The 24,532-nt window shown below is 38.0% G+C and overlaps 1 protein-coding gene across 4 annotated transcripts in view; it reads right to left on the bottom strand.

Moving 5' to 3' along the window:
- The window catches only part of tcf12 (transcription factor 12), a 79,041-nt gene extending 54,509 nt beyond the window's left edge, over positions 1-24,532 (bottom strand). For 2 of the 4 annotated variants that reach the window (XM_030162387.1, XM_030162404.1), the window contains exons 1-5: positions 24,361-24,532; positions 23,522-23,610; positions 23,228-23,300; positions 12,919-12,992; positions 7,524-7,626 (exon numbers count right to left, since the gene is read on the bottom strand). In XM_030162387.1, coding sequence (XP_030018247.1) covers positions 7,524-7,626; positions 12,919-12,992; positions 23,228-23,300; positions 23,522-23,593 — 322 coding nt within the window. In that variant the 5' untranslated portion in view covers positions 23,594-23,610; positions 24,361-24,532. The remainder of the gene's footprint in view (positions 1-7,523; positions 7,627-12,918; positions 12,993-23,227; positions 23,301-23,521; positions 23,611-24,360) is intronic. The other 2 variants (XM_030162395.1, XM_030162413.1) reach the window with 1 other exon arrangement.

Raw genomic sequence — 24,532 nt, 5'->3', positions numbered from 1 at the left:
TAGCCCAGCTCTTCTTTCCTCTTTGGAGAGACGGCCCTCCAGGCCTCCTGAGACTACAGCTGATCCTCTGCAGCTGGGCAGCCTCACCAGTCACATGCTGGGGGCCAGGGCCCAAGGAAGGCAAAGCGGAGGCCTGGCGGGGCCAAGATGGGCTGGGACAAGCACCAGGATGGGGAGGGTTTGGATGGGGAGATGTGGGCGGCATGGGGACAGAGAAAAAGGATTTGCACCCTTTCAGCTCGTCTTCAGCTCTTCATGCTCCACTGACCACAGTAATAGATAAGCACACCCTGCAGCTCTGCATAATGACCGGCTACATCAACTAAACTGTACTGCACCACGTCTCCGCATCTTCCCTGCTCTTCTCTCTGTTCTTGTCATATATACAGCAGATACACTGTGTGTAATTTACAGTTATAATTTGGCTTATTTGACTATTTAAAGCCAAGTAGAAACAGACAAAATAGGCAGAAAGAAAGGGGAATGATATGCAAACATGTTGTGGTTCATGTTCATTAATCACTTAACTACTAATCACACAGGAACCATTTTTTGATCAAACAATTCCTTTAAGATGATAATTCAACAAAGTATAGTGAGTTTTTGCTGTGAAAGCCATCTCTGAGTACAGTGTATGTGAATGTGTGTGTGTGTGTGTGTGTGTGTGTGTGTGTGTGTGTGTGTGTGTGTGTGTGTGTGTGTGTGTGTGTGTGTGTGTGTGTGTGTGTGTGTGTGTGTGTGTGTGTGTGAATATGGGTGTGAATGACAAGAGGGGGAGGGAAAGCAGCACTGGCAGCACCTGTGACCCACACTGCTGTGGAAACTGAGTGCACACCTGAACAGCACCTGGCCACAATCACAGCCTGGGTCTGAACAGGGTCTCCCATGGGACACAGCATTAGCACATGACACCTGCCCCAGGAAAAACACACTGGGGATGCCAGTGTGATGTGGGACTTGACACTTCATGAAAAGCCTTGAGGGAAAAATTCTAAATGAAAAGGAAAGACTGGAACTGATTCATTTTTTTCTACTCAAGGCAAAAACTATCATCAAACACTTGAGAATGTTATCCACATTATACTCTCTGTTCAAATATTATTGTTTTTAATAACAGCTGTAGTAGGGTAAATTTAAAATAAAATGGCAGCATGGACTATAAAAGGATGTTTCTTTTAATGAGACGTATTTTAATTGTCTATGCCGTAAATTAGATTATTTTAGACACATAGAAGATGATTTAACTGTTCTGCCAGGTACTAATTAAATTAACTACAGGGTTCCTCAAACACAGGCCATCAGATGATGAAGATGCCTTACAGAAGGGTGACACCTCTATAACACATTAATGCAGTGACTCCTAAATATTTTCTACTCGAGACCCAAAATATCAGTTTGATGTGTCAAGACCCCGTACGTCATGAGCTGCCATAATGTCTTCATTTCTACTGACTCTTCCACCAGTAAAAATGTGGAATAAATGCACAACATCTGTTTTCTTGTTTTCTGTTTGTTTTTGTCTTGATACATCCTTTATCCTGTTTTAGTCTTGTTCAGACTTTTCTTTTTTGCTGTGCCTTTCACGTCATTCTCATTTTCTTTCGTCTTTTATGTTGTTCGTTTTCCAGAAAGCACTTTTATTTTTTTGTAATTTGAAGAATGAACTCATATCAGGAGTATTATTAGGAACATTGTTATTTTACTAGCACTTGGTGTTCCCACTCTAACTTTGAGAAGGGCAATGCCAATAACCTGTAGTACCACCAGCTCTGAGGAAACTGTGTCTAGGAAACAAATTAATTATGACCAATACTGCAAATGTAAAAGTGTCTAAATGTGTTGATGAAAATAAATAACAAAATTAATTTTAAATCTTCTGTTACTGTAATGTTTAATCATTCATTTGTGGGTGACAGAAACCTGCAATGAAACTCTGCTGGAGCTGAGGTCGAAGGACGAGGTCAGTGATGAACTCAGGCAGGTGAAATAAAATGGGACATCTACACAAGTGCTCAATCACATGCAAGTAGTTACATTAAGGTCACATGTTTATGGAGACAAGTTGGGTGCAGGATACATGCGGCTGCAAGCGTGTGTTGATGACAGCATTAAGCTGATTAGTTTTTATGCCGAGCCAAAGCTGTATGTGTAATATGTCTGAAGCACACAGGAGAAACGTGAGCATGAAATTACAACTCAGCAGTTGTGATATTATGCCCACAGGCACATAGCTGGAAATAATGAGAGCCAATGAGAACCTCAGTTTCAATTCACTCCCTCGGAAGAAAGCCAGCTTTATACAAAATATACAAGGTATTCTAAGGAAATACAGGGGGAGTACAATTAATTTATAATCAAAGATATATCAAATGTATCAGTGGGAACTTGGGTATCAGTCAATATGTGCAAAAACAACAGCGTTGACAACAGTCTAATTGTTACTTTAATTCCTTTAAATTAATACAGTAAATATAGATTATACAGTGTATACAGCACAGGAGAGACCTCCAAGTCCAGGATTTTTGTGTTTCTGTGTTTTTCAGTCTCTATGTATCCAAGTTGGATTTTTGGGAACAGGGAAAGTACCAAACTATAAACATCGATGCAGACAGGGGCAGTTCACAGAATTCAATAATGAGAACCCAAAACAAAGGTTTGTAAAAAGATAAAGGTTAGGAGAAGGTAAAGGATTCTGAAGGGGTCAGAAAACCAGAAACCAAATACAAAAGAACAGGTGAGCATGGACACAGACTGAGACAGGATGCAACAAATACATATATAAGGTACCATGATGGACTGGCTGAGACTGATTTGTAAACATATTGATGGGTGGCCTGTTTTGGGCCAAAAAATAAATAAATAAATATTAAATCACAGTCCAGGCTAAACCACTCCAACATGGTTGACAGTGGATGGCAGATTTCAAGGGAGTAGTGTGGCCAGGAAGGTGGAAATCTTCTGTGGGAAAAACTGTCACTTGGGTACAAGGAGGGAAAAAGTTGGAATAAAAAGGAATTCATTTATAGGGGACAGAAAGTGTAAAAAAAAATATACGAACAACACTCCAAACAATTGGATGCTTTTCTGCACATAAACAATTCAAACACAAAAATAAACAGCCACATTTTTCTTGTACTGGGAGCTAATGAATGGCATTCTAGAGTACAAGACTGAAGACAAGCCTGAGATGAAAAATAAACACAAAGAAGCGGTAATAGTCTGGGGTAATTCCTAACCATTTCAGAAAACATATTTTTTAATTCCAATAAACAGCCACAAACTGTGGCCAGTGACAGCTGTAACTGGTTTTATCAACTAAGTGCAGCTACTTTAAGGTACGATCTGAGGTTAAGCACCAGAATAAAAAGGCTTTCTGCACGCAGTGGAAACAATCTCAGTCCATTAAGTAAATAATGACAAAAAGGCAAACATTAAGTAGCTTACACACATACACATCCAATCACAATGCAGCGTGAAAAGAGGGAGCAGAGTGCAGCTTTTTCAGTTGTAGCTCATCGCTTATGGTAATTGCCCAGATTGCTTGAAATCAACCTCCCCCACTGACTTCCCCTCATTGGGCTGACACCATAAGAATAAAACTCACCAGGTAATTAGATCTAACCATTCCTTGTCAGTGCTATAAACTGTTGGCTATCAATGTGGCTAAACAATTAGAACAACTGAATGAGAGCCAAGCCTTTATTACTATATTTACCAAAGACTTAAATTTCTACATTTGGTGGAAAAATGTCATGTATTTAACCAATGGGCTGCATAGGAACATGACATCCAGGAATAATACATTTGTACATTTTAAAAAAAAAATTAAATGCTAGGGGTTTGTGTTCAGCATGCATTCATGTCCCAGCACTAGTCTTTTTGCAGTGTTCAGATCCAGACTGTGCAATAAAGTCTGAATGAGAGCAACTGTATGTGATGGTAGATGCTTATTATGATCAACACACATGTCTATGTGTGTGTGTGTGTGTGTGTGTGTGTGTGTGTGAGGGTGTGTGTGTGTGTGTGTGTATAAATATATATACATACATGTACACACACATTATATGTGTGTGTGTATGTATATGTGTGTGTATATATATATATATATATATATATATATATATATATATATATATATATGTATATATATATGTGTGTGTGTGAGTGTGTGTGTATATATATATATATGTGTGTGTGTGTGTATATATATATATATATATATATATATATATATATATGATTTGAAAATTCTAATTATCTTTTTTTTATCACTGGTGGCACTATGTTTTAGTATAAAACAATATATTCTGCAACTTATGTTAAATAGTGAGTTTTCCCATATTTTATTCCATATCCCACAACTTATTATCACTACAGCTGGGAATTGATTCAATTCTGATTCACAAGTCCAACTTCAATTCCATATCGATTAATTTGGGGATCTTGTAACTATATTAATATACTTAGATAAGACAAGGATTCTCAGAGAAATAATGCTGTAAATTGTACAAGGAACCATCTAACCAGGTGCATTATCAAATATAATCGTGTTTAAATTAAGATATGACCAGAAAACAGTTACATTAATGTTTTATTAAACATGACCAACAAAGGCCACATTTTCTAAGGCAACAGGATAAATTAACATTAAAGCTCAAACTTTATTCATCAATGAAAAAAGGCATTATGAAAAATTATTTGGACATTTTGTTCACTGACATGAGATCATTTAAATGGAAGTTGACTGAATAAGAAAATCAGTTATTTAAGCCTCGACTTAAGTGTTCAGCAGATTTACATTTGTGTGCCAGAGAATTGTTTGTCCAGATTCAGCAGACTGAGGGTGGCCATTTGTGATGCATGTGACAAGTGGGTGAGTCAGAGGGACTCACATGGACCAGGACCAGAGTTTGTCTACACTGCCCTACAAGTATGAACAACGTGGCTACCACCTGCTAAGCGGCGTGCAGTGGATGACAGGTACAGGTTAGTAAGAGGATTGTGGCACAGGAGGGAGGGGCTCAGATGCATGTGATGCCCAGACCAAAGGATCGTTAGCCTGCCCTAACATGGGAGTCTGCCCCTGGGGAGCGCTGTGAGTAGTCAGTGCCTTCCTGGCATTCAGCAAACCCCCATTCTTCATCTTTAAACCAATACACACTATTCTCCGGAGACAAAGGTATGACCCACGCATGAGTTCAGAGGAAACTGTCTGACCTGTTTGTGTTTTTACGTCAGGTAAACGTAGTACGGTTTATCTCACTGGGCAAAGACAATGCAGCCATTGTTTATAAAGAGGCAGTAAATCAGTTTACAGTTCAGTTTTACAATATTTTTTTTTTCAGACAAGGTCATACAAAAAGCAACAACAACCTCTAAAACAAAAGCATTGGATGTAAATTGCAAAACATGAAAACATAAGAAAAGGAAATGTATCAGAGCAGTGATGCAGTGTTCATCTCTTTCAATGAGTGACACTGTTTTCCATGCATCATTATGTTAATTCTACACTAGAAGCAACAAAATCCACTTAGTCAAAATGTTAACCAAGTTGTACGCATCCATGTGTGTTATGACGGTCACACACATATGAGAAAAACACAAAAGCCTCTTGAGTCATCAAACACCCATGTTTTTAAGGAAGTTTCTAATTAGTGTCACATTTTCCAACACAAAGTATGTTTTCAATCAGTGATAATGAACTAAACATATTCACGTAAACATGGAAAGTATGTCATCAGGGTTATGAACTGAGCACTTCCCATTAGGAACAATACATTGAATAAGAGGCAGGAAACGTGTAGAGGGCCTGACTACCCAAAGTGACCGTCTGCAGCTCAGGCTGTTTGTTGAGCCTCTGTAGTCGGCCCTTACCCACAGTTTCTCCTGCAGTTTGTCTGACACACTTTGCTCTACACGGACATCACAGCAGCAGTTCGGCTGACTCAGCACCTTTAACGGTCGAGGACAACGGTGACAAAACAGTCTTTCTAGAAAATCCATGATTCTCCCAGAGGACTCTAATGTTCCTACTTGATGATGATTGTTAAGTAAACTGCACAATAACCGCATTCACATTACACAGTTATTGGCTTGTACACTTGTGTATATTTTAATGCCTGACACACTGCACTGCTGGTCTGGATTCAATGCAACTAAACACCTCATCAAAGAAATTCACAAACCTCCTGGAAATAACATTGCTAACACAGCAAAATGAAGAGATAGATCTGCAAGCTCTGAACCAATAACCAGAAAATATTAAGAAACAGTTTATTCGACAGTTCAGAATACTGCTGACCACTAAACCATATTTTCATCGTCATCACAATATGAACATGGGTAATAAACACATAGCAAAGGACTGCTTGCAACATAATTTACACACACCATGCATTCACACTCAGCATGTTAACATGTGACCTGTCGGATGGAACCCCAAGACCGGTGAACCCCTAAAGCTTAAATGCATTATATTTTATTTGCATAATTGTTCCACCCACCCTTTGAAGAGGAATAACCCTTCAGACATGATCTAATGAGAATACCAAAAACTCCATATATCAATGTAAGTCAGAGCTATTACTGGGAAAAAAAAAACAATTTAATACCATCTTGATTTCCTGGACTGAGATAAGCAGGCAATACTGAGTATACAATCGCACTGTCTAAATCTGACATATCACTGCAGCAGATTGCGTCCATATCCTGCATGCAGCTTGTAAGCATAATTGCAGGCGTAGTTCAAAGGGGAGCGATACGGAGTGTGTGTGAAATAGTCATGTGATCAATTACAAGAAAGATAACATTTTGTTTCGATTCAGCAGCACCCATTTGTGGACTAATCGCTTTAGTTGGAAACCAGTCTCCAGGGCCATTACATAATGAGCTGAGATGTAGTTAGCCATAAAACTGTCAAGTGGTTACACATCACAACGATGCCAGGCCAAAGAGCTGGATAACACACAGCTTTTAATTGTTACAGTATAATGGGAGATCAGTGATACATAATGTAGAGACAAAATGATGATTTTTTTCTGTTATTATTACTGTTTAATTCTATCTATTACCCTTACCCAACGCAGCCAAGGATCCCAAAAGAAAAAAGTATATTTGACCAAAAAAAAAGAATAATGAGCCTTCAAAGGTTTTCTACCTCTGTGCGACAGTCTTTGATTCGACTGTCTGTTAACCCCACACCCACAAATCACCTCCCTGCTGCCAATGAAAGTTGCTAAGGGCGGTTTTGATGGCTAGGGGACAGCTTCTTATGACAGAAAGCTATACTGATGGCGTGACTTCTAGCCTGGGGGAGGGTCATCACAGGAGGAGGAAAAGGAAGATAGAGAAGGGGAGGGGGATTAAGGGAGCAAATAAAGACAGCAGGAGACGGAAAAAAAATAGCCCTGCAGCCCTCCAGATGCATGATGTGCCTTAACCCCAACCAGACAATTTTTTTACAGAATGTCTTTCCACGACCAAAGGGCATGTACAGGGTGAGATGACAAGAATCACTTACTTACCCATTATGTTCGAGTTCATAAAAGGTGTTGGGGACAATCCTTCATGGGACACTAATCGACTGTCACTCAAATGATCGCCATAATGAGGGCTGTCAGCAAAACCCTGGGGGAAGAGATCAGAATATTAAGCACATTACCGGCCAACTTCACTAATTGAGTGCTATGGCATACCACTAATTAGTACAGAGGAGAGCGCAACTGGACAGTTATGCAAATCGACTCGTTGGTTTCTTTTGCATATATGTAAAAGAAAAATGTAAAGGCGATAACAACATTATATGATTAAATACTATTGCACAGAAGGGCTGCAAATAAAGTTGACATTTCAATACTGATTGACCTGAACATTATTTTCTATCAGTTTAACAAGATCTTACACAATAATGCTACATAAAATGGAAAACCCCTGTTAATCTTCCACAACCCAAAGTGATTTCTTTAGAACATTAAAAGATTTCAGCATATAAACTATATTTTGTTGCATACAGTGTTATGATAAACATCAAAAATCGTAGTACTGTAAACAATTGTACTCTGGTCTCATGCATCGGAGTGATTCAAGGTTTGCTTGAAGTCTTGCTAGCACTGTAAACAATCTATTTAACAGATTTTTCTGTATTTCAGAATTTTCTTACACATTTCAATGTAATGGACACTTTTGAGCCAGGGATGATCTGTTCTACCTGCTAAGAAAAAAGAAAAACACCAAAGACTAAAATAGCTGTGAAAAAACTAAAAATGACAATGACCAATGTGACACAAACACAACTATCAGGTAAAATGAGTTTGGCTTTTTCTCCATGATCTGCACTGTGGTTGCTGATAAAAAGCAATGAACATTAATGGATTAGTTAGAACATGAACGAAATGGCTTTGGCAAAATTAAGAATCTGTTAAAACACTTTGTTTGGTAAATTATTATTCAACATCAAACACTGTTTCATTGTACCTTTAAAGCTTCTATAAATGAAGCCCTTCCTAAAAAAAAAAACCTGAAAACAGAATAAAAACAAGCCAAAAGTAACCGTTCCTCAAAATAAAAATACAAATAAAATGATGTGGCACTTGTAAAACAAACTGAAGCTGACAGAATAAAAACAGAAACGAAATACAATAAGTTATATACCTGCAGTTCATAGAAGCTGTTGTTTAATAGAAGGGGATGAAACAGAAGGATGCATTCCTACATCATTTCCAGGTACCCGCAGCTTAAAAAAATTGCCTTTTTCTCCTGCAGCTTAACAGTGCCTTTTCATGACAGTTATCAGCTTCAGGGCTTAGGTCTAAATATCGGTCACAGTATGGTTTTTGAAAACTCGGGGTCCCGTGTAATAAAAGATACTCCGTTACAGTGCTAATCCCAAGCCCTGTGAAAATCCTCCTGTGCTCCAGTCAAATACATCTCCCCAAACTACATTAACTCCCAGCAGAGGGACCGAGCAGCAGAGGGCCTGCATTTCTATAGAGCTATTTTCACCAACTCATACCCTTTGCATTCAACGTACAGTCAAAAAAGTAAATCTTATTATCCATCTTTTTTTTGTGCGTGGATGGTGATGGAGTAATTTCAAAGGCAGTGGAGTGTTGTGCTGTGTCGAGGGAATCCTCAGAGATTCCCTATTGTGCTCCTGCCAGGCCGCACACACTGTTAATCACACCATGAACAGACTCAATAACAACAGCAGCCTCCTGAGAGGCTCCAGCAAACTAACCACGCACCGAATTACACATACACAGCAAGCGAGCAAAAAACATTTCCTCTCTTCTGCAGTAAAATGATGAAATGGCTTGAAAATACAGACATAATTTAACGAAGGAAAGCACTTGCTGGTAATTAGCAATCTGATCATTACTGTTATATAAGTCCCAGTTTGTTTTTCCTGTCTTGTTTGTTATGACTTTGTCTGTAAAGGAGGAAATGGTCAGAAGGGCTACGGGGGGTCGTTAAGAAAAAGAAGCAGTGGGACGGACCATTTCGATCTTCAGTGTAGGGTTCAGCTATAAAACAACCTCAAATCAGGACGCAATGTAATTTAAGATGACAATATTAAGCTTTGGACAATTTCACTTCACACAGATAGATCTAGCAACACTTCATACAGAGGAAATAAATACACCGCCCATGAAGCACAACATGCAGGTAGATTGTCAGAGGGCTGCTCAGCGCACTGGCAGGTAAATGTCTGTGCTAATGTAGTCATGCGGTAACAAATTCTGCTGAGATTCTGAACTATGTCTGGCCTCTTTTATAGATGCGCTGCTTCTGTTCCTGCTGCTGTTTGTGTTGGAGTTTGACAAACACAGTCATGGCACATTCAGTGTACCTTGTAAACTCTGAAATCTTCATGGATTTGAAAGGCAAAATGTGTGGGCTCGGGCAGTTAAAATGTTGCATTCAAGTACATCTCTTTAATTTGAAAACCTATTCTGAAAACACCACAAACTTTGTACGGAAACTTTATATATTTTTCCATATTTTCCATTCTTTAAACACATAATATGTCTATCATTACATTGAGAGGACGAAAATGCAGCCCATATTCTTAAATTTACTGTCTTTCATCAGGCTTCAGGATAGTCTTCCAGTCAGCTGTCTTATCAAAGTATACATCATGATACAAAAAAATACTGTGAACATATTGTTGCCAGCCATACTTTATTGTTTTAGTGTACTGATGCAACAATACTGTGTTTTCTAATCTGGAGCCGTTGGATCATCAATCACAGATCCCTCGTCGTAAACACTGGTGGCCTACATCTATGTGAGACGCTAACACACGCTGTCATTGCGGCCACAGGGCCATGTTAGCACTACTGGCTAAATAACTGTCAGCTAACAGTGGCGACATGTGGGCCAGAGCTCACGCCTCATCCCTGATCACTCGCCACAGCATTTAAAAATTCATCACTTCCATGCTCAGTGCTGCATCCCAGGTGAACGTGTGGATGCATGTGGCAGCTTGGGAAGTGATGATGTGGTCATGATGGATGCATGTGGGGTCGAGTATCAAGTTGGGGCAGGGCACTGGGGAGGTGGGGGTTGTCGTGAGGTGGCAGTGGGCACAGCCCTGACTGTCAGACCACCAGCCTACAGCCACAGCTGCCCAGGATGCAGCGGCTGGCTGGGAGCCAAGGTCAGCACGGCAGGGCCCAGGACTGTTCACAGTCCACTGATCACACACTCGTAGCTCAGCAGCTCAAACAAGCTCAGGGACAAGATGAATCCCCTTTGTAAGATGTGCTGAGAAGTGCTGAGAATTTCTTTTAAAAAGGTTAGACCGATACTCAAAGTGTCTATTTTTAGAGAACATCTCTAATTTCTTTGCACAGGTTTTGAAAAATAATTCAGAATATACAGCCCTTCCTGTTAAACGTAACTTTTATAACACAAAAAGCACAAAATGACACCAGTTGACAAGTTTTTTTCTCTCCCAAATGAAGAGTCAACAACAGGAATAAGCATTTGTGTTTGTCTAGTTATAACAGAATGTGTGTATTCCTGTATGTATCGAAATGTCTCAAAAATCATATTTACAGATGATGTAATCTATGACAGCCTTCATTTTATTACCTTTAGTCAAATGTATTCACATTATGTCACTTCATTGTAATGAAAGATTCCCAAGTTATATGACAAGCAAGCATTAACCTTCATTATATTGTACAAAATCATGTATTTATTTGAATATTATGGGAAATATTTAATACAATGGCAGAACAGAAACTCAACAAAATGTAAGACAGGCCTAGTCATTTTCAGATATTTTAATGTCGAAATATTACATAACATAGCTCTAATGCAGCAATAGCTTTACACACAATAAGTTGTTATTATACATACAAGAATCATTAAATAATGATAAAAATTTTCATCTTCTGACGCTATTAATAGTTACCATATAAATAGCACAGTTTGAATAATTATATTTTCCAGGGATTACTATAGGATTACTATAGACTACTGAGGTTGCCAAGAAATGTCACTCCCTGGGATGCAATATTTTTCTACGCTATATAAATCAAGTGTGTGCCAATCTGAGGTGCGTATGCAGCTGTGTCTGAGTGGCATGTGAGTGTTTGCATGCACGCCTTGTGGAGGTGCAAACAGCTGTCTGCTGGCTGATGCTGTGCCTTGCAATGTCAGAAACACTCATTTATATGCACCTGGAGCAAAGATATCTCAAGCGTCTCTGTCTTATAATTCAAATCAAGCTGCCTATGTTACCATAGCCTGTAGATGTTCATTCGGGAAGGGCACAGAAAAATAAACAAGGTAACGCAGCCCGAGTGGCTCTGACATTTAACTGAATTCTAATAGAAAGTGACAGGAGATTGACATTAAATGAAATTCATACAGGGCATCTAGAACAACCAATGTGTGAGGGACAAACAAACAGGAGGAGAGCTGTTCACACTTGCTCACACTAACAGTGAAATGTTCTCGCATAAACAAACAACAGAGTTTAAACAGGCAGCCTAACAGAGGTGGTTAATTCTTTATTACTGTCACACAAGCAAATTCAATTTTATACACTGATATTTAACAATTGCCAGTTTCAAGTAGATAAAATATAACATATTAGGAGGCAAACAAGTATTGTGCTACATGACTAATCAATTTCTGACAAAAAATGTAAGACTATGAGACTATTTACTTTGATGTAGATCTGTAATCTTAAATAAAATGTCCTACTTAAAAGCTAATTATTTCATTGATTAACTAATCAACTGATTTGGCTTCCATAGTAAAGATTTAATTTGTAGTTCGGCACAGAAACAACAATACAAGACAAATAATCTAACTACAATTATTTGGATACACTAAAGAGTACAACAGATTTCACCATAAAGGTGACAGTTTTACTTATTGATCACAAACCAAGAATAACTTTCATTGCAGCTGCCCGGAACAGTTTTGTTGATGCAAAGTCAAAGGGAGGAGACATGTTTGATGGTTGACGTTTTGAAACTGGACACACTTGACTAGGTTTTAAAAGGGAAGTGAGATGAAATTTAGGGATTTAAGGCCTGAAAAAGAACAAGGTAATTTCTTTCACTTGTCTCTTTCAGACACATTTCTTCATCTATTTAAGTGTTCTCCTAAGAGGCACTATTGTTTTTAGAGTTCACATTTCTAAATAGGTCTCTCTTCCAAAATAGCAGGTCAATTTTAAAGTAATACCTGGGTGTGGTAAATGGTTTGCACCAACACGATATTAACCCATGCTTTCTGTCAGAGGAGTAGCTCAGTTACAGGTCAGACGACCTGACAGATCCTATGTAACAGGTTGAGACTAAAATGCTGTAAATGAACTGGTTTGATATTACAAGAGTTAAATGATGTGCTGTGGAGCAGAAAGGCCATTCAGTGGCATTAAGGTGTGGGTCGTCTTACCCGGGAGGACTCATAGGAAGGGCTGGACTCGCCACCTGGGGCCCAAGATGCTTGGTTGGTCCGCTCATCCATACCTGTCAGAGAGAGACAAGCACAACTCAGTCAGCAAGTCAACATTACTTACATAGATAGTTGAATGTACATGTCTACAGTCTGTCTCTCTCACAGGCATGCTAGAATAAACAAGGAAAGAAAAGGGTCATTTTTTTTAAGTAACTCTATTCAGTCCTCAAAGTGAGAAATGTGGTAAAATTAATTTAAACTAAAATTGTTTTTCATTGTTCTATGGCATTATATCACTGATATTGAACTGTTAGGATATTTGACAGAGTTTTTTCATTGTGTCTGTTCAGATTGATTCTTCAGAGTCTAAAGGAGTTCAGTTAGTTCACATTAAACTGCTGTATTCTAGTCTTGTCTATGTCTTTGTCTTACAACAGAAAACCTACACCACTCCAGAGCAAATACAAAAATATAAATTGTGCATCTTTCAGAATTTTTTTTTTAATCAATATATGATATTCAGTGTGAACTCTTGGTAGGAAATACTGGCAATAATATAAAAATGCTGTACTTTGCAATACTAAATTATTTGTACAACAGGTTCTAACAAAATGCAAAACCATCCCTCCTTAAGACTGTAATGATTAAAGAAACCCTTTATATTTATAAGAAAAAAGATCTTCTCCAGGGCATAGTTTTGTGAGGCAAAAATGACCCTCCTTCCACTGTATCAGTTTTTCAGCTTTAAATACTGAAAATACAGCCAAAAACAGGCAGACCTTTAGCTGCTCCAGTGGAAAAAAAAACATAATATACTGAATTTGGCATTGATGTATGCCAGAGCACTTCCAAACAGCTGAGCTCTGAAACTTGATAAAACTCATTTTTAAATGAAAGAAAACCTCTATGTTTCAAAAGTCAAACAGATAAACAAATAAAATCAATAACTTCAACTAAACTGCAAAGCTAGACCATCTGGCATATGTTGAAAAATATATTATCTGATCTTCTGAATCCAATTTATGAGATATAGTCAGTAAAATATTTGATGCCTCGATTGTTCTTGCTGTTTGAAACAATGTTGTGTAGCAGTAACAGCCAAAGACCCACCAACGAAACATAATTGCAGAGAGGCTAAAGAATCAACCTGTTCCAAGTTATTGATTGTTCTAGTTGAAATTTCATCTGACTCAGTAAAATGTAATACCATTTGTTCATTTTCAACTTCATATCAAAAATATCAGATTTAAAGAGATTGGATTCCTTCAGAAAAATGATAATAATGGAAGCAATAAAGAAAACTTTTTAAAATCAAGTGAATTTTCAACTTTACAATTTAGCAAATGATATGTGCTATATTGCCCCCACGCAGCACATATAATCCAAAACACAGCATTTATTTAAGTGAAACAAACCACTCAAGTAAAAGCAGAAGTGGATTTTACTGCAAAGAGCAAAGTTTGTAATCACAGATTAATACGTATGGGCTAGTTTTCTGATTCACCAAAATAAGCAGCAAAACAATGATAATAAGTTAGTAAATTAAGCATACACCAATAATGCATCAGCTTCATTGCAAACTTAAAGCTACAGTAATAAAAATGTTATAATATAGCTGGAAGAGCCTGCGTATAAGAAATAAAACAATACCTAATCTGAGATACACATTTTGTAGACACAGTTATTTAAGCCCTGTCCATACGAAGATGGTTTTGTTTCCGCAAAAGTTTTGTATCAGATAGGCCTTTCGTCCACACAAAACCGGCATTTTCAGTCACTGAAACAGCAACTTTTTGAAACCTGGTCCCAGAGTGGATAAATTTGAAAATGCCAGTTTCGCATCTGCATCTGTACAATTTAACCACAACTTTCATAAAATGATGATGTCATAGACCCACCTCTCTAACCTTTCACCTTGGAAACAAGACGCCACTTTACAACAACAACAATGGTGGACTACAGAGTAGTGCTCGTGCTACAACAGCTACTGAGCTTATTGGAAATATTGAATCAAAATCTCCAGCTACTCTTTCATTACAATGAGCAACAACAACCATAGCTAACAGTATTCATGACATGCTCTTGGATCTACCGTGGAGAGGGAAAACCAGAAGGAAACATGGGATCAGACCCGGTAGAACCAAGCAAGCTTTATGCGCATGCTCCATGTCTTCTTCTCTGTTTTTTTGCTAGAGAATTACAAGGCCACATACAGGCCTGGCATTTGTACTACATCGTTTTCAGTTGTTTTCAGTGGTTTCATGTAGACGCAGATATTTCCTGAAACAACTCCATGTTTATGGAGCACTTTTTTGAAAACGACAAAGAAAAAGATCAGATAGGAAAAGATGCTGTTTCATGTGGACACGGCCTTATTCTAAGGGCAAATGTCTCCAACATGTCTCACTTTTAAGTCTAATTATATCTTTAAACAGAAAGTCAGTGACATCTCTCTGACCAGAAATCACGCTCCACTGAGCAGAGCTGTAGATAAGTTTCATCCTGACAAACATGATGTTTTGCTGTTTGCCCACGACAGATTCATTTCCTCTTCTTTAAAAGTGTAATGGTGGGAAAAATGTAGTCATCTGTCTCACTTTTGATGACATGTTCACATTAATAACTGTGTAACTAGTTTAACTACAAGTACATGTTTAAATAATGAAACATAGGTCCAAACTTCAGCAGCATGATAACACCAATGTGACATATTGTAGCCCAACTGAGACCATTACACAGTGAATATAACAATAGTCAGTGTTTACTCTATGGGCTAGTGGCTGTCATCTAGTCTGATTACCATCTCCTACCAGGGCTCAAGGGTCCCCTCCTCTTGTCTCCTCACACCGACAGCCAGCACAACAAGATTAGTCACTGACACAAGAGGCAGAACGAAAACACACAAATGCACTGGCTGTAACGGAAGTGCATGAACTGGGAGAACAATGCAACTCTGAATAATTAACACAAAACCTACAACTTGTCTCACACCTTATGCTTAAGGCTGTTCATAGAGCACCCAATGAATTACACAGGTAGTTCTGCAGGGCTACACATTAACAAACCACAGAAAACGCTATATAGCTTTTAAGCCCATTTTAGGTCATAGTATCAGTAACATAGTTGAACATTCAATTTATGCTCTGCATTAGCCACTCCAGCAGGTGGCAATTTTAGAAAAAAACTAAACAGAAATACTCAAAAACCTGAACGCACAATCTCTGCTCAACACAAAAATAAGCTGGGGAACATATGACATCTTGATAAATTAAAACATTACACATACAGTCCAATACAGTAGTCACATGATAAATGCAAACTTTAGCACCATTTCTGTTTAGACAGTTACAACTGTCTTGTAGAATACATTTAAACAATATAATTCAGAGTATCACCAGTGAGCCAGGTATGGAGTAAGACATCTTTTTCAAAGCTCCATTAATAAGTGACAATATTGTATAACAGTACTCTACAGAAGTGACCCAGAGCAACTTCTCCAAATCAGATCAAAAATTCAGGTATGATTTCAAAGAAATTGAAACATAGCTCATATCCTTACTGAGAGAAGAGTTTTAAAACCATAACTTGAGTTAAAAGAGTGTTAGCAGAGGATTTTCCAGATCTCAAATATGATTTATAAACAACATGGTCCAAAATTGCAAATGAATGAGGTGGGTTAACATTCAGATTGTTGGTACAGTGCTCCAGTTCCACTTCAGCCGTTTTTTTAGGTTATTTTTGACTGAAAATCAATCACATATCAAAGCATTTTTATATTTTTCTAACAAAAGATGAACATTAAATCAACAACAATGACAAACATAATGAACAAAGTAAGCATTAAAACAACAAAACAAATGCAAAAATTAAGGAAATAATGAAGATATTTAAGAAACTGATTACAATGATGATGAGTAAAAACATCAAAATGAACGAACATGAACAAAATAATCACAAATAAATTGGTGACCCAATAAAAACAGTTCCACGACCCATTTTGGGTCTTGACCCTAAGTTTGGGTAAAGCAGGTCGAGACAGTTACAGAATGTGGCAATTTCAAAAGATGGGGAAAAATAGAGACAAAAAGGAAAAAAGGAAAATACATTCTATCAAGAGAATGTGGCAACAGCTATTTTACTATCATATGGGATTCCAGTTTAACATACTCTACTGGGGAGTGTCATTCATAAACAGCTGCAGTCTCCCAGAGCTCCAAAGAAGACAAACAAAGAATGTAAAATAGTCCTGATGTGAGATCATTTAATACACTACAGTACTGACAAGCCTGTAGTTAATGGCTGATATGACAAGAAATATATATATTGCACGATCAGACCTGTGTAATAAGATCGCTGAAATGTCACAAAAAACCCTTATAAAAATTCAAACATTCTCACTTTGACAAGTTTAATTGACCATCAGGTTAATATAAACAAATGCAAAACACAGTTCTACTTTGTTTAATTTCAGTGAGCCTTCAGCTCCATTCAGCATAATGGTTTCCTGTATAAATGAACTGAGAGCAGCATTAAAGTTAAACTGATGACTGCACCAAATTCATGTATACAAATAATGAATGCCAAGCAAAATGTGGACTGAGTAGAAATAAACACTTCTCAGTGTGACGCGGGTCTGACGGGGTTGATGTTTCAGCCTTCCTTACATTATACAAACTGCACTAACTCTCGTCAGTTCCAGAAACATAGAAATATTCAGCACAAGTACATACTCAATTCCAAAATAAAAACCTTTCCACTGAGAGAACGAGTCAGCCTCCTCATATGGAGACTCGTTTGAAGAGGGATGAGAATAAGAGGAAAATTAACAGCCACTATAAAAAAGGAAAGGAAAATGTCATTTTTTAAAAGGAAGACAGTTTTAAAGAGATGAATATAGATACTGTTTAATGAACTGAACTTCCTCTATATTTGCATTTAATTAACTTATTCATTTACATTCACTGACAAAAGGGGATTCTGTCAGCTTAAACCATCAATGAAGACATTTAGAGCGATATAAATCTTGTGTTTTATAATTTTATTAGCTGTAGCCATTTTTTAATATTGACTCACATGGAAGTACAGATCAGGGAGTCATACTGTCATGTGTTCTGTATCCAAGTGCAGTCCCTTTTTCTACTCAGGGACCTATTGATATGCTCCTCTTTACAGTCAAAAAACTAACCACTACACACCACAAAATGAGAATCACCCACTCAAAAACACCCATCAACTGCCCGACTACACTAAACAGTCAATGGCTTCATCAAATTTGCATCATCAACACAGCTGGAAGGAAGAAATGATGAATCTCGGTCAGAGCCACTTTGGCTATTTTTTCCTATCCATCTTCCTCTGGCACACTTTTGAAGGGTCTTGCCAGTCCCACTCTACCTCAATTATCTGGCTATGCCCAGCTGAGATGCAATAATCCAAACTCTCATTCCCAGCAATTTCCACACTTGTGTCTGCACAGTCACTTGCCGTATGTTCACAATCACTTATGTAGGTGCTTCTTCCCTACCTTGAGGATCAGAGACACGAGCACATATAGCAGACCAAGGGGAGGAGGGATTAACCCACTACAGGCCTGTATATGCACTTCAAGAGAGAACAGTTCATAGTGATTTGTAGTTTTACAACATTTGCTATGAAATTTTAAGAAATGATCCTATTCTAGGGCTGAGCAATATGGTTAAATCCCAAAATCTCAATCTGCACTGGATCTGTACTGCAGCATACAGCATATAGTAAATATATAACTGTATGCCAGAGGTGTAGGTCAGTTGTTTCCAACATGAACCCTTTTGTACGTTAAGAAAACAAATTACCACAAAAATATACACAGCCTAGCCAAAAAAAGCCCTGCATGCTAATATTTGTTCAAAAACTTTCAGATTTGATTATGCCATGCATTTATTTTGGCATTGTTTCAAATAAACTTACAGAATGTAACAACGTTTCTTTCTGTAATTTTCTGAGCACATGATGTTGCTGAACCTAGACCTGACCAACATTAGCAATTGTCACACTTGGGCTGACTCCTGGCTAGCCTCAGCCCTTTTCCCTGTTTGGGATCAATAAAGTACATTTTTCTAGCTATCTGAATCACCCCAGATCATAACACTGCCCCCACAAACTTGCACTGTAGGCACTAGGCATGATGGGTTATCACTTCATCTGCCTCTCGTCATCCATCACTCCTGGGTCAATCTAGATTCACAAAACCACATTCCACTGAAACATAGTCAAATCTTTATACTTTCTATCAAACTGATGGTTGTTTAAGAAATGAGAAGTGACTCACTGCATCAATTACAGTTACAGAACCTTTTGGAGCTGAAACATACATATCACTGCATTAATTATCCAGTGTAAGCATTTTACCACTTTGCTCAGTTAAATCCAGGTGAGTGGGGAGTGAATAGAAAATGTTTATGCGTGTTAAAATTTATACTAGGTGCACCTGAATGCACCACCAAGGCTCTTACTGTGGTGCTGTGTGTCAAACTCAAACACAGATAAAGTAGAGAACAGAGGAAGCAAACTGAGAAATGACACTAAAACACAGTAGACACAAAGCATACTTGTTTACCCCATGGGTATTTTGTTCCAAATATTTATCCAATTATGGGGCAAACAGTTTTCTGAGATTTACACAATAAAACAGACTCAATTAACAAGACTGAGACAGTGAAAGAGTGCTGTACTCTTCTTTCCTGTTAAAATATGATCAATTTAAACATATGTAGATGGTAACATTGAAGCCAATTCATAGCATATTACATAAATTGATAGTGTAAATGTGGTCATCTCTTATATTCTGTGTAAAATACTAAAACAAATATATCAAAATTTCAATATTTTGCCCTGTGATCAAAATTGAGAAGATATTTATTTATTTATTTATTTATTTATTTATATTTATAACTTGCTATTATTTCACACTGAATGGTGGCTGTACCAAATATAGAAGAAACAAAAGGGCATTATAACCAAATACATGTAATACCAACACATGTTGTTCAAAAATTTCTAAAAAATGTATCCCCATTGTCCCAAAGCAAAATGCCAAGTTATGTTTATCCATCTAAAAGTAACCTGGTACCAGTGAAGGTTAAATGGCTGATAAACCACTGGAGCCTGACAAAGAGTTTATATTTGGTTTTTAGTATTTTCATTATTGACAGAAAAGAAACAGGAAACAGGCACAAAGGGGAATGATGTATGATGTCACCTGAACAGTTTATGGTCAGAACCCATAACCATCCTACGGTGGACCACCCCCAGAGTCTATTTCTAATACTGTTATAGATTATTCTAAAAAATCTATAACATTTTATTTAACATAACAACATTGTTTTAATACCACTATTATACTCTATATCTTGTTAATGTCTGTCACAGCTGAGCTGACCTTGAATAATCAAGGAAGACATAAGATAATCATTGTAAAAAAAAAAAAAAAAGGTCTACACAGAAAAATGACATGCATGAATAAAAGGTAAAAGTGACAGAACGCTCAGACTGTATTATGGTTTAAAAGACAAAGCTGAATGGACACTGGACAACACAGAGACTATTGCAGTCTCCAATTCTTTTCTGTTCCAAACAAAAGCAGCATGCTGATGCTCGTCAGTTTTAGAGTCACAGAGTGCACGGTCCAGCCTAAAGGAGGCTGTCCACATCATGTCCACATCATACTCCATAAAATCATACAACACAGCACAGCCTCCACCTGACCACGACAGAAGATAGGCTCAGAGGACACACAGTTGTGTTATACATGACCTACAAATAAAAAATACATTTACTGAATATTTGGTTTGTCTATAAAATGTCAGAAAACAGTGGATTAAAGGTTGATTGCTGTTTCTCAAGGCGAACGATAACATCCTCAAATATCTTGTTTGGTCCACAGTGACAATCAGTTCATTGTTGTAGAGAAGGAATCACAAAATAATCTAATTCAAGAATTACATTAATAAATCGGTCATCAGAATCGCTGTCCATTAACTAGATTGACAACTAATCGATTGATTGAGTAATCTCTGTCGCTATAAGATCTCAAAATGTGTAAAGAAAAAAAAATTTTTTTTTGCATAATTTTATTAATTACAAATGTGAATTTGATTTTTTACTATTTTTACATGTTTCCACATACCTCCATAAGAAGTTCTTAAATCAGCCCTCTTATGTTTCAGTATTTAATATCTCAGGAATGGCTCAATAAAATTTGGTAGAAACATTCACGTAGAGTAGTGTTTCTCAGCATCACCGAGAAAGGTGAGAGGGGGGCACTGAGACAGAAATGGGAGGCGTTAGTCTGTTTAAGTATCAATATCAAGCAGCATGTTATGTACATGGCAAATTTCAGCCCCCCTGTTGTGGAACCCCCCCGTGGTGTTCGGTGGTAATGTCCGTTGCACACATACACACTCCACCCCCCCACCCGCATGAGGGGGGCTCTAGCTATGCAATGTATATAAGCTCTGTTAGACCCACTCCCCTAAACCCCACCACCACCACCACCACCACTGAACAACTCTTTACAGATCACTATCCCCCCCGACTTGTTACGGAGCACTAACTAAAAATTAAGTTTGTTCTTTTTTTTGGGTGAGGGGTGGAGGGAGGCTCATGATGATGTAAAGGGGCGTTTGTTCCAAAAAAGCTGAGAAACACTGACATAGAGTCAAGGTAGAAGTGATTAGATTGTGGTGACAGTGGACACATCTAATTCAACTAACAGTGCTTGTTTGAGCATTATTTTTCACTGAAAGTAATTCAGTTCAGAAGACTAATAATAGCTATTGGCTGCTATTACTGGCAACCTCTGCCAAAACTGATGGCTTGTAAAATGTTCAATCACTTCCTGCCAAACTGATTACTTTATCTCCTCTGCACAGTGTCTATGGCTGGTAAATGTATGTGGCAATTATCGGCATTAATACTGTAAATGATCAATAATGAATGCATTCTAGGTTTTGTTTCTTTTTTATTAAAGTATTGTTATAGTATCATGGGGCCTTGGCAGAGGTATGTGCTCTTCTACTTTCACATGTCATCAAATTGCTTGGTATTTGCTTGTGGATTCTGACACACATTTGTGCATACCACAAATTACACAAAGACCACTGTAACCATTTGTAAAAGCTATGTGAAGATCATGTTATACACATTGTGTCCATCCCGAAACTATTTTCCCTCCCTAATTCTTTGTCATTTCTGTAACTGAAGTGGACACACAAAGAAGTTCCTCCTTGCATGAATGATAAGGTTGTATAAAACTCATTCTTATTCTTGTTTCTTTGTCTTTTCCTTCATTTTCCACGCAATGTGTGTCTTTCCTTTCACAGATAACTGAAGACAACGCAGCTTTGTGGACACACACAAAACATGCTTTCAGAAAACATAATGCTTGATTGTTGACTTACTCTAGCAGCACATCAGACAATAGATGTGCTTCGGATTAATGTCCCGTAGCATTTATGGCTCGGAAGTGATCCAAAGCAGACAATCTGAGCTCATTACAGAAAAAACAAAACAAAACAAAAAAACCCAAAAAACACCAAAGCACGCTCACCATTTTTATCAATAAAAAGAGTAAGAGATAAACAAAGAGACAACAAAGAAAAGTGACTTGTGGAAGAGACTGAACTGCATCATAATTAAACAAAATACAGCAGAGCACAGATCAGATTATGTCTTATGATCCAATTAAAATACATACAATTTACAAACAACTCCAGATTTAGCTGTTTTCACTAAAATATTAAAACACATGCTTAAACTGCTCCTTCCAGCACAACAACTCATATCAAACCATGATACATGTATTGCTCCAGGTTTTTGTTACTGCCTGCACTGCCACTTACCAACACATCTTTATCAAAGCAGCCACTAAATGCCTGAGTTATTCATGCTTATGACAGCTGGGTAAAATATGACCACTGTCTTCTGTACTACACGATGATGGTAATTGGATCAATAAAACAGTCACACATGTTACCACGCTTTGTTCTACATCTTTACTACAGCTTTGCACTACAATTCCAGGTGGGCAGCTCATGTTTCAAGCTCCAGATGAGAAGAAAGCCTCTGAAATTGGTGGAGAAAGAATCGCATGTGTCTCTTCTCCTTAAGCCTGTATTTTAAACACACCTAAACCTTATTCAAACAAAAGCAGAAGTGTGCAAACAACAACTGATTTCGATGAGCAGGTTTACACATCATGCAAGCGGGGATATAGGGGGACTACATAGCACAGCATTTCCTGAAAGAGATGTGATGGATCAGATCCTACCTGATGCACTAAACTGGCTGCTTCCAAGTGTGGTGGGTCTGTTTTTCCCTCCACTTACAGGTGGAGAGAACATCTGAAAAAAAGAGTACAAACAAATATGGACAATCAGAACAACTAGGTTATGAAATGAACATTGTCACCTCAAAATCAATGATGGTGTTAAGCCACATGTATACTGAAATGGCAGAATCACTATTTTGCACTACAGATGTTTTAGTCTGTTTAGTGACTGGACCTTTAAGGCTCAGAGCTATATGACACCAAAAGAGTGAAAAGTGTAAAAAGCCGCCGTACCGCACTAAAATCCAGCAAGTCACTTAATTCCTTGTCTGTTCCGAGAGCGGCAATCCGCTGCTGAGGATTCATCCTGACGATCTAGAAATCTGGAAAAACACATCAGGTCACATCTCTGTTGGTTTATTTGACAGAGGATGAGTGGCACAGGAAATGACTGCCATGAGAGGAGGCGTTTGTTATGGATATAGGATAAAGACCATCACTCTAAAGTAAAGTTGGTTTTACAACATACAGAGACAGTGACAGCGCTCTCATGTTATAATTCATCAAAACATGCAAACATTGCGTCCTTTACTTTTGTCCTCCACATCTGTCTGATTAAACGTGAAGTGTAACACCGCTGTGAATGGATGGAGCCGGACCTGCAGCATCGCATTATTACACAAACATTGTTTCTCTGTAATAACAGTGCATACTCCCGGTAAGACATTTATGTAACCGGCTGATAAAGCTTCAACTAACGATATTACTGTCAGTGATTAATGCGGTAAATATTAGCACATATCGATGGTTATCGTTGCTGTTAGCTGAGGCACCTAATGTCACTTAGCTAGCTGCTAACGCTAGCTGCAGTTACTGGCTCATTTGGATTGAAAATAGCCAGCAAGCCGCACCGCTTTGGGTCCATGAGGACACGGGCACAGAGAAGACCCTGCGGTCCAAACGAGTCAAACACAAACTAGAAACATATTCAACATATGAGCACATTAACATATATTGCAAATGACAATCTCAATCCCCTGCTCGTGAATACAAAATGCAGTGATGGTCTTTCTCAACTCCCAACTTCTTTCACAGGTCCGAAAGCTTTCTGCAAACTCCCACTAATATTTTACCTTTTCCCGGTTAAAATCCCGACTAGGGTGATCTGGTGAAGGCTCACTTTCTTGAAATATGCCACAAAACAGCGAAATATGGGTTAAAGCGCCAATACCTGGGAAAAATATCCTCTATATATATCAGTTACGAGTTTCCCTTAGGCAGACATTTTTGCTTTGCAAAAGCCTC

The sequence above is a fragment of the Sphaeramia orbicularis genome, chromosome 3 (assembly GCF_902148855.1).
Source record: "Sphaeramia orbicularis chromosome 3, fSphaOr1.1, whole genome shotgun sequence".
Taxonomy (NCBI): domain Eukaryota; kingdom Metazoa; phylum Chordata; class Actinopteri; order Kurtiformes; family Apogonidae; genus Sphaeramia; species Sphaeramia orbicularis.
This window is presented reverse-complemented; position numbering and strand designations above follow the sequence as displayed.